This window comes from Lampris incognitus, chromosome 6 (genome assembly GCF_029633865.1).
Source record: "Lampris incognitus isolate fLamInc1 chromosome 6, fLamInc1.hap2, whole genome shotgun sequence".
Taxonomy (NCBI): Eukaryota; Metazoa; Chordata; class Actinopteri; order Lampriformes; family Lampridae; genus Lampris; species Lampris incognitus.
In genome coordinates this window covers 24441854-24453915 of record NC_079216.1, presented here as the reverse complement: position 1 = coordinate 24453915, position 12062 = coordinate 24441854, and the positions used below count along the sequence as shown (strand labels likewise).

Below are 12062 nucleotides of genomic sequence, written 5' to 3'. Positions count from 1 at the left end.
TATCTTTCAAAACAAACATGCCAAGATATGATTGGAACGTATTGTTCTTGCATTTATAACTTTTTTTTCTTTCTTTTTTTTTTTTACTAGAACGTCGCTTAACCATGTCATGTTAAAGTCTACTTCAACAACAAATATTACTGGGACCATTACAAAAAATTGCGGATGAACATTTAATAGCCAGGAAGTCAATATATACTACCGTTGACTATCCCTGTAACAAACTGGCCACAATTTTGAACATTGACCATACACGATCCAGCCATACACTAGGGTTTGACCTGTTTGTTTCCTAAGAGTTTCTCCATGCGCAAGTACCTCATCTGAAGTTCGACTACATCGGAAATCGACTACTTCCGACTTCATTGGGAAACTTGTAATGCTTGGTGGACTGTTCTGCAATCTGTTTTACCTCGTGATCTTCACACACATCACCGTCGGACACCAACATACGCCCGCCTGAAACTGTATGTGTTGTGTGCTCGCCGGCTCCTCGACGGGATCATGACGGTTTCTTCATAAGGGATCGGGGGCCATGACGAGTTGGCACGGTGTAGCTGACATCTTTCCGCTGCTCCAAGTAATTTTATTGTTGTTGGCTCGGAGCAACGGGAGACCGTTGGAGAAATGTCTCAACGGCAGGTCTTGCCGGCCCGAAAGACCGCCCGTGGTGCTCAGTAAGTGTATTGACATTGTTTATTTTGCAGCGCACCCGAAGATGTTTGCAGTCCGATCGCTCTCGCCATTGTCTGTCACTGCGGATGTGCAAACGACTCTCCCTTAGACGCTACATAGACTCCAGCCAGATCCCCTGTTCGCACAGGTCAACCAACAAGTATGATGTGGCTGGCCTTGGCGCCGTGGACTGGGCTGTGGAGTTGGTGGTGTTGGCGAGGATGGATGCATATTTGTACATAGTTACCCTGCAGCTAGCGACATCATTTAACCAGTTGCCCTAAGGTGGAGTCTTGTTCCTCGCCAGGGATCTTGTTTAACATCACGGCAGTCGGTCATGTGACTATACTGTCACACTGCATGCGATCCTCGAGTCAAACCGGGACTTTGCCAAAAAAGGTCCTTCTTTAGGGAAAGTTAATGGTCTTGGGTTTGTTTGTTTGTTTTTTTCCAGTGTTAATTTCGAAGTCGTTTACCTATTCGATTAACGAGTGATTTTTAGTTTTTGTTTTTTGTTTTGTTTTTGTTTTTTTGCCAAAATGAGAAAATGCTATACGTTCCGTATCTTAAACTAGTGTGTTCGAACTTAAAAGTGGTTCTTCTCCGACCTCTCAGCCAAAGCCAACTTGCTTGCAGAAACCTTGCATTGTGTTTGGTCATGTGTCGACCGCAGTCTTTGTTAAACTGCACGACCCTTTGTGTAATGTGGTTTATGGCTCTCAGGTTATCAGTTTGTGGCAGATAATCTGATGCCGGTATGTGTTTGCGCGTTTCCACGTGTTTCTTTAGCAAACATGAATGACAAATGATTCAAACAGTTGATAATAAAACTGTTTTAAACCAGAAATATCAATCCAACCATCCGTCATGTCTTAGCCTGGACAAAGCCAGCGGTATGACTCGTGAAGAGGTGAACACAGCCCTAATGTCCACCAACTTCTTAAGATGAGTCCCAACTGAACGAGCTGCATAATGGAGATGGAAGATAAGTGCCAGTGAAGGGCTTAACTGGCTTATGTTTTCTGATCAATACATCTGCCATGTGCTCCAACTTTGATTACTCATCCCCCCTTATCTCCCACACATTCAAGGAATTGTTTCTATTGACTGCATTTAGACGAGGTCATAGTTTGTAGATTCCCCCTATTCCTCCCTATCTTGAGCTGATTTGATGATGTTGTTCTTCCTCTTCATGCAGATATGCACAGGTTAGGTAAAGTCCCATAGGAGGTGGGAAGCTAGAGATGGTCCACCTGGTGACCATGTTATGTTGAGCATAACATGAGCATATGTTGAGCACATGTTGTCATGTGGACCATGCTGGGTTGGGTTGAGTTGAGAGTTGAGTGACAATGTGTAAAGTGATGGATTAGTGCCTTAGAGAGGGTGAAGGCCTATTTTTTGGAATACCCAACAAAACAACCTACAAAAACCATTTTAGATCCAGATAATAAAGCCAGCCCCCCCCCCCCATCCAAAATGGTTGTAATCGAGTTTGTGTTTTTGGGTTTGGTCAGTATGGGCAAAAAATAATTTGTGTGTGTGTGTGTGTGTGTGTGTGTGTGTGTGTGTGTGTGTGTGTGTATACTCTAGTTAGCTCATAATAGCAAAGCGTTCGAGTTGTAAATTCAAGTTTAAGATGAAATGAGATGACTTGAACCTATGTAAGGCCATGACACATTGGTAGTATTTTTAAGAAACGTTCCTGGTGCTTCAGCAGGAATGGTGACAGGTAAAATGGGAACACCAATATCGATTATTTATAGGTTAGGTTAACAATGTTATTGTAACCAAGTAAATTTGTTTTGTTCTAAATGATTCGTCTATTAACCACCAGCGTTATTCAAAATATCGTGTGATGGACTTTGGGCAGGATAAGTCTGAGATATTGACTAAATAACAACCAGTAGTCTTTGGTATTACTCTCAGATCCAGAAGTGTCGATTTATTTGTTTAACCGTTTCTCTTTTGTTAACTTTTTTTCTCATCCACATTTACATTACTAGCAATTTGGGACCCAGCAATTATTGCAGGGCAGTTTGTGGGAGATTTCCACAAGAAAAGAAAGGAATTGTAATGTATTTTTAGTAAAATGTGTTTCTCCAGCAAGATAAAACCTGTCATCATAACCACTGTCATCATAACCACTGGACTGTTTCATTACTTTGTTGCTGAAACTTTGTTCTCATTGGTTTTGGTAGTTCCGGGAGACCTTGGGAACCAGTTGGAAGCGAAGCTGGATAAGCCCAGTGTGGTCCATTATATTTGCTACAAGAAGACCGACACCTTCTTCACTCTGTGGCTCAACCTGGAGCTGCTGGTCCCTGTGGCCATAGACTGCTGGATAGACAACATCAGGTACCACATTCCTCCTCGTGTGTTTGTCCTGGCTGTCTGTGTCCACATGTGTCTATCTGTGTAACTATATACACTACCGTTCAAAAGTTTGGGATCACATTGAAATGTCCATATTTTTGAAAGAAAAGCACTGTACTGTTCAATGAAGATAACTTTAAACTAGTCTTAACGTTAAAGAAATACACTCTATACATTGCTAATGTGGTAAATGACTATTCTAGCTGCAAATGTCTGGTTTTTGGTGCAATATCTACATAGGTGTATAGAGGCCCATTTCAAGCAACTATCACTCCAGTGTTCTAATGGTACAATGTGTTTGCTCATTGGCTCAGAAGGCTAATTGATGATTAGAAAACCCTTGTGCAATCATGTTCACACATCTGAAAACAGTTTAGCTCGTTACAGAAGCTACAAAACTGACCTTCCTTTGAGCAGATTGAGTTTCTGGAGCATCACATTTGTGGGGTCAATTAAACGCTCAAAATGGCCAGAAAAAGAGAACTTTCATCTGAAACTCGACAGTCTATTCTTGTTCTTAGAAATGAAGGCTATTCCATGCGAGAAAGTGCTAAGAAATTGAAGATTTCCTACACCGGTGTGTACTACTCCCTTCAGAGGACAGCACAAACAGGCTCTAACCAGAGTAGAAAAAGAAGTGGGAGGCCGCGTTGCACAACTGAGCAAGAAGATAAGTACATTAGAGTCTCTAGTTTGAGAAACAGACGCCTCACAGGTCCCCAACTGGCATCTTCATTAAATAGTACCCGCAAAACACCAGTGTCAACATCTACAGTGAAGAGGCGGCTGCGGGATTCTGGGCTTCAGGGCAGAGTGGCAAAGAAAAAGCCATATCTGAGACTGACCAATAAAAGAAAAAGATTAAGATTGGCAAAAGAACACAGACATTGGACAGAGGAAGACTGGAAAAAAGTGTTGTGGACGGATGAATCCAAGTTTGAGGTGTTTGGATCACAAAGAAGAACGTTTGTGAGACGCAGAACAAATGAAAAGATGCTGGAAGAATGCCTGACGCCATTTGTTAAGCATGGTGGAGGTAATGTGATGGTCTGGGGTTGCTTTGGTGCTGGTAAGGTGGGAGATTTGTACAGGGTAAAAGGGATTCTGAATAAGGAAGGCTATCACTCCATTTTGCAACGCCATGCCATACCCAGTGGACAGCGCTTGATTGGAGCCAATTTCATCCTACAACAGGACAATGACCCTAAACACACCTCCAAATTGTGCAAGAACTATTTAGAGCAGAAGCAGGCAGCTGGTATTCTATCGGTAATGGAGTGGCCAGCGCAGTCACCAGATCTGAACCCCATTGAGCTGTTGTGGGAGCAGCTTGACCGTATGGTACGCAAGAAGTGCCCATCCAACCAATCCAACTTGTGGGAGCTGCTTCTGGAAGCGTGGGGTGCAATTTCTCCAGATTACCTCAACAAATTAACAGCTAGAATGCCAAAGGTCTGCAATGCTGTAATTGCTGCAAATGGAGGATTCTTTGACGAAAGCAAAGTTTGATGTAAAAAAAATCTTATTTCAAATACAAATCATTATTTCTAACCTTGTCAATGTCTTGACTATTTTCTATTCATTTCACAACATATGGTGGTGAATAAGTGTGACTTTTCATGGAAAACACAAAATTGTTTGGGTGATCCCAAACTTTTGAACGGTAGTGTATCTTAGTTTAGTTTAGTGTTATTTGCACTTATCAAAATGTAAAACAATATACATAAGTTGTATCGAGACAGAAAGCCAGAAGGCTCCTCCTGCAGCTCCCCTCATTACAATACAATACATCTAACCTGCGGCATGCAGGGATCCAAGCCAACACAGTGGAACCGTGTACTGCAGTCTCACTAGTGTACATACATGCTGTACGTGTTTATGCGTTGGGTTACCTAGCTGTGGATCTGTCCTTCTCCTTTGTTCACTTACAATACAGTGTTCTTAGTTGGTGAATGGAAACGTGTTTTTCCTCTGCCTCTTTTTTCTCGCTGGTAAGGGGTCCATGCACTTGTGAATGCTCAACATAGCTTGTATACCAAGTTGTACTTTCGTTTATTTGTCACACACTTTGGTCAGTATTCAGCCAAATGTATCGAATTGACAAGGAAATCGATTTATTTTTTTTATTTATTTAATTTTTACAGTGTTGTTCTGTAGACATCGAGAATGATTTATATTGAGAATCAAGTTATAACAAGTGTCAGATCGTAGATCCCAGACAGTGCGAGGTACCAGTATAAGTACAGGTGGCTGAGCTCTGAGCCTCCTGATGCTCCTGCGTGGTGGTTGACAGAAACATGACATAGTCAGGAGAGAGGGAATAAACTGTTAGAGACCCAGCAGGTCATGGAGGCAGAGGGAAGGAGGAACATCTTGGGGGTAATGTGATGAAAAATACTTAATGGAAAGTTCACCTTATCTGAGTTTACAGTGGAAAAATAGGTGGCGTTCTGCAGTTTTAGGGGGAAGTTCCTTGTAAATGTGATCCATAAATGGTGCTATAGTTGTTAATCTGTTTAAGAATTTGTCTGAATGCTGTTGGTAAAGATGAACAAAAATTTAAACTCAGATTATACTGCTTTTTTTTATTCTTGCTGGGAAATGTGCTTGGGTTTTAGTGAATAAAAAATAAGTAAATACATCTTATAGAATATCCCTTGGACTGTTTGTGGGAAACTGCAAATGGGACTGACTGACTGGTTTATCAGCCTGCTCTTCTCAAACAAACCTTTGAAACCTCTGCTTGTCAACAACGTGCGCTTATATATGAAGGGGGAGTCAGCATGCTCTGAAAGAAAATACATCTATATATATATATATATATATATATAATATATGTCTTTTCTTCAATATAGATGTAGGGGAAAAAAACGTCTAATACATAGCAGTACAAGCTTGTTTTGTGTTTCATGCGCTCATCAGCTGCTATTGTGATTCAACAATGAAAACACACAGTATACGTTTCCCTGCGTCACGCCCCTAATTTCAGTGGACCGCAACCAATGGGGTAGGTAGTAGTTACAATGCAGAGCAACCAATGGTGGGGTAGAAAACATTACAACCAATGGGGTAAGGGGTTGGGGCTTGTTTTGAAAAAGCATTTAAATGACCTGGGCACTGTTGAAATAGCATACATTTAGAATATAACAAGATAACGTCAAATGGGGTAATTTATGTAAATCATCCAGTGGGGTGGTGTTGGGGCACAGTTGGAAGGACAGGCAGTTAAAATATAAAAATACAACATCTAATAAATGTCATATGTGTATCATATAATGGGGGGGGGGATAAAGACATTTTACTTGTAATTAGACAGGAGATTTTTTTCTCGGTTCGGTGTCTACAACTGGTGGCCAATTCGTTTCTATTGTTCAAGGTAGACATATCAGATCTGCAGATAATAAAATACTTTTTCTGCCAAACACAGGTTACATCTTTTACCCTTAACTGAATATGCATTGCTCTTTGTAAAGATTTTCCATGATATAGAGTAACTGATATTCTTGTCTATCAATGACCAAATGTGGCGGCTTAAGGCCGTTGCATTTCTTGCATGTTCATTTCTGAAGCTACTCATGTGTGTTAAACCTAATTTTAAAAGGGCCTCTGTTAAGTGTTCACATTGCAGTTGTCTTCTCTTGTCACCGATGCCTGGTAGATGACTCCCTCTGTCTGGCATTTTACTTCAAGAGGACACGATGCCTTAGCGCGGCATATATATATATATATATATATATATATATATATATATATATATATATATATAATATAGTGTTTTTTTCCGAAACTGTCAATGGTGTTATAAGTGCTCAACTAATGAGGAGCAGAATATCAACACAGATACAGGGGAAAAAAACTTTTTTTTTCATCGATAGCAGGACTGCAATGCATTAAAACTTTTTTCCCATATCTGTGTTGATAGATATATATATATATATATATACACTACCGTTCAAAAGTTTGGGATCACATTGAAATGTCCATATTTTTGAAGGAAAAGCACTGTACTTTTCAATGAAGATAACTTTAAACTAGTCTTAACTTTAAAGAAATACACTCTATACATTGCTAATGTGGTAAATGACTATTCTAGCTGCAAATGTCTGGTTTTTGGTGCAATATCTACATAGGTGTATAGAGGCCCATTTCAAGCAACTATCACTCCAGTGTTCTAATGGTACAATGTGTTTGCTCATTGGCTCAGAAGGCTATTTGATGATTAGAAAACCCTTGTGCAATCATGTTCACACATCTGAAAACAGTTTAGCTCGTTACAGAAGCTACAAAACTGACCTTCCTTTGAGCAGATTGAGTTTCTGGAGCATCACATTTGTGGGGTCAATTAAACGCTCAAAATGGCCAGAAAAAGAGAACTTTCATCTAAAACTCGACAGTCTATTCTTGTTCTTAGAAATGAAGGCTATTCCATGCGAGAAATTGCTAAGAAATTGAAGATTTCCTACACCGGTGTGTACTACTCCCTTCAGAGGACAGCACAAACAGGCTCTAACCAGAGTAGAAAAAGAAGTGGGGGGCCGCGTTGCACAACTGAGCAAGAAGATAAGTACATTAGAGTCTCTAGTTTGAGAAACAGACGCCTCACAGGTCCCCAACTGGCATCTTCATTAAATAGTACCCGCAAAACACCAGTATCAACATCCACAGTGAAGAGGCGGCTGCGGGATTCTGGGCTTCAGGGCAGAGTGGCAAAGAAAAAGCCATATCTGAGACTGACCAATAAAAGAAAAAGATTAAGATGGGCAAAAGAACACAGACATTGGACAGAGGAAGACTGGAAAAAAGTGTTGTGGACGGATGAATCCAAGTTTGAGGTGTTTGGATCACAAAGAAGAACGTTTGTGAGACGCAGAACAAATGAAAAGATGCTGGAAGAATGCCTGACGCCATCTGTTAAGCATGGTGCAGGTAGTGTGATGGTCTGGGGTTGCTTTGGTGCTGGTAAGGTGGGAGATTTGTACAGGGTAAAAGGGATTCTGAATAAGGAAGGCTATCACTCCATTTTGCAACGCCATGCCATACCCAGTGGACAGCGCTTGATTGGAGCCAATTTCATCCTACAACAGGACAATGACCCTAAACACACCTCCAAATTGTGCAAGAACTATTTAGAGCAGAAGCAGGCAGCTGGTATTCTATCGGTAATGGAGTGGCCAGCGCAGTCACCAGATCTGACCCCATTGAGCTGTTGTGGGAGCAGCTTGACCGTATGGTACGCAAGAAGTGCCCATCCAACCAATCCAACTTGTGGGAGCTGCTTCTGGAAGCGTGGGGTGCAATTTCTCCAGATTACCTCAACAAATTAACAGCTAGAATGCCAAAGGTCTGCAATGCTGTAATTGCTGCAAATGGAGGATTCTTTGACGAAAGCAAAGTTTGATGTAAAAAAAATCTTATTTCAAATACAACTCATTATTTCTAACCTTGTCAATGTCTTGACTCTATTTTCTATTCATTTCACAACATATGGTGGTGAATAAGTGTGACTTTTCATGGAAAACACAAAATTGTTTGGGTGATCCCAAACTTTTGAACGGTAGTGTATATATATATATATATATATATATAAAACATTACATTACAGTCATTTAGCCGACGCTTTTATCCAAAGCGACTTACAATAAGTGCATTTAATGTCGGCATCAGGAGAACTACTAGTCATCAGAGGTCATCAGTGCATCTTTATATATATAAATATATATACACACACACACTTAGCACAAAAAGTGAGGAAATTTGTGTTTGGTAGATTATTTCTTTGTTGTAAAAATGCTTTTGGCAATAATCTTATACCGTTGGAAAGCCTGTTTATTTCCCTTTTAAATGGGGCCACATTTGTAAGGAACATGCATTTGTGGGATGAGCAGCAGAGCTCAGTATGTGGGTTGCACCCATGAAAAATTTGCCAAATCTTCTCTGCCAATGCCAAACAGCTTATTTTGCTGTTGCTATTGACTCTTGTTTTGAGCTTCTGGTACTCCAGGTGCTGACAATCAGCTGCCTGATATAAGATTTATTGCCAAGAAGCATTGTTACAACAAAGAAATAATCTACCAAACACACATTTCCTTACTTTTGTGCTGTTTATATATATATACATACACACACACATATGTATATACACATATGTATGTATGTATGGGTATATGTGTGTATGTATGTTTGTATGTATATGTTAGGTTAATCCCACTCTTACACATGTAGATTTCCACAACATACAAGACAAGAATTGCACAATGTGCAAGAACTGAATGAATGCTGTCGGCAGGCTGTCAGAGTTTTAATGTATATATATTTTGCCCATCGATAGCAGAAGGACTTAAGATGTGTTGAGATTTCAGAAACTAGAGTTCAGTATGCTGTTACTTTCTCTTCCATCTCAGTTCTTCAAATGCAGAAGTTGCACCTTAACTTTTTTCTCTTTTTGTGTGTGTGTGTGTGTGTGTGTGTGTGTTTGCTTTTTAGTCATGCCTTGCTTTACTAATTTAATGTATGTGTAAAATGCCAATAAAGCCAGTTAGGCATAGTCCTCTACAAACTACACTTTCATAAAGGTGGAACAAAACTGAAATGTGTGTATATGTGTTTTGTCTGTGTGTGCTTATGAGAATAGGCTGATCTACAATAGCACAACCCATACCACCTCATCCCCGCCAGGGGTGGACATTCGTGTGCCAGGGTTTGGGCAGACGTATTCCGTGGAATACCTGGACCCCAGTAAACGCAGTGTGGGTAAGTTGGAGGCTTAAAGCCTGTCTCACACACACACACACGCACACTATACTTCTTTTCAGCTGCTTCCGTTAGGGGTCACCACAGCGGATCATCCATTTCCATCTCTTCCTGTCCTCTGCATCTTCCTCTGTCACACCAGCCACCTGCATGACCTCCCTCACCACATCCATAAACCTCCTCTTTGGCCTTCCTCTTTTCCTCTTCCCTGTCAGCTCAATATTCAGTATCCTTCTCCCTATATACCCAGCATCTCTCCTCCACACATGTCCAAGCCATCTCAATCTTGCCTCTCTCGCTTCGTCTCCAAACCGTCCAACCTGAGCTGTCCCTCTAATGTACTTGTTCCTAATCCTGTCCTTCTTCATCACTCCCAATGAAAATCTTAGCATCTTCAACTCTGCCACCTCCAGCTCTGCCTCCCGTCTTTTCATAAGCGCCACTGTCTCCAAACCATACACCATAGCTGGTCTTACAACCATCTTGTAAACCTTCCCTTTAACTCTTGCTGGTACCCTTCTGTCACAAATCACTCCTGACGCTCTTCTTCACCCACTCCACCCTGCCTGCACTGTCTTCTTCACCTCTCTTCTGCACTCCCCGTTACTTTGGGCAGTGACCCCAAGTATTTAAACTCATACACCTTCGTCACTTCTACTCCTTACATCCTCACCATTCCACTGTCCTTCCTCTCATTCATGCATGTGTATTCTGTCTTGCTCCTACTGACTTTCATTCCTCTTCTGTCCAGTGCATACCTCCACCTCTCCAGGCTCTCCTCAACCTGCACCCTACACTCACTACAGATCACAATGTCATCCGCGAACATCATAGTCCACAGAGTCTCCTGTCTGATCTTGCTCATCAACCTGTCCATCAACATTGCAAACAAGAAAGGGCTCAGAGCCGATCCTTGGTGTAATCCCACCTCCACCTTGAACCCATCTGTCATTCCAACCGCACACCTCACCACTGTCACCCTTCCCTCATACATATCTTGCACCACTCCTGCATACTTCTCTGCCACTCCCAACTTCCTCATACAATACCACACCTCCTCTCTTAGCACCCTGTCGTATGCTTTCTCTAAATCCACAAATACACAATATAACTCCTTCTGGCCTTCTCCATACTTCTCGGTCAACATTCTCAAAGCAAACATAACATCTGTAGTGCTCTTTCATAGCATGAAACGATACTGCTGCTCGCTAATTGTCACCTCTCTTCTTAACCTAGCTTCTATTACTCTTTCCCATATCTTCATGCTGTGGCTGATCAACTTTATCCCTCTGTAGTTGCTACAGTTCTGCACATCGCCCTTATTCTTGAACACATACATATAGTGTGTATGTGTGTAATTATATATATATCTACTACTACTTTGGGCTACTCCCGTTAGGGGTCGCTACAGCGGATCATCCGTTTCCATTTCTTCCTGTCTTCTGCGTCTTCCTCTGTCACACCAGCCATCTTCATTTCTTCCCTCACCACATCCATAAACCTCCTCTTTGGTCTTCCTCTTTTCCTCTTTCCTGGCAGTTCCATATTCAGCATCCTTCTCCCAATATACCCAGCATCTCTCCTCCACACATTTCCCAGCCATCTCAATCTTGCCTCTCTTGCTTGGTCTCCAAACCGTCCAACTTGAGCGGTCCCGCTAATATAATCGTTCCTAATCCTGTCCTTCATCACTCCCAGTGAAAATCTTAGCATCTTCAACTGTGCCACCTCCAGCTCCGCCTCCTGTCTTTTCGTCAGTGTCACTGTGTCCAAACCGTACAACATAGCTGGTCTCACAACCATCTTGTAAGCCTTCCCTTTAACTCTTGCTGGTACCCTTCTGTCACAAATCACTCCTGACACTCTTCTCCACCCTGCCTGCACTCTCTTCTTCACCTCTCTCCTGCACACCCCATTACTTTGGACAGTTGACCCCAAGTATTTAAACTCATATGCCTTCATCAACTCCACTCCTTGCATCCTGACCATTCCACTGTCCTCCCTCTCATTCACGCATAGGTATTCCGTCGTGCTCCTACTGACTTTCATTCCTCATCTCTCTAGTGCATACCTCTACCTCTCCAGGCTCTCCTCAACCTGCACCCTACTCTCGCTACAGATCACAATGTCATCTGCGAACATCATCGTCCATGGAGACTCCTGCCTGATCTTGTCTGTCAACCTGTCCATCACCATTGCAACAAGAAAAGGCTCAGAGCCAATCCTTGATGTAATCCCACCTCCACCTTGAACCCATCTGT

The 12062-nt window shown here is 41.8% G+C and overlaps 1 protein-coding gene across 3 annotated transcripts in view; it reads left to right on the top strand.

Moving 5' to 3' along the window:
* The first annotated feature begins 425 nt into the window (after window positions 1-425).
* Window positions 426-12062, top strand: part of pla2g15 (phospholipase A2, group XV) — a 42557-nt gene continuing 30920 nt past the window's right edge. For all 3 annotated transcript variants that reach the window (XM_056281513.1, XM_056281515.1, XM_056281514.1), the window contains exons 1-3: window positions 426-677; window positions 2877-3033; window positions 9683-9801. In XM_056281513.1, coding sequence (XP_056137488.1) covers window positions 536-677; window positions 2877-3033; window positions 9683-9801 — 418 coding nt within the window. In that variant the 5' untranslated portion in view covers window positions 426-535. The remainder of the gene's footprint in view (window positions 678-2876; window positions 3034-9682; window positions 9802-12062) is intronic.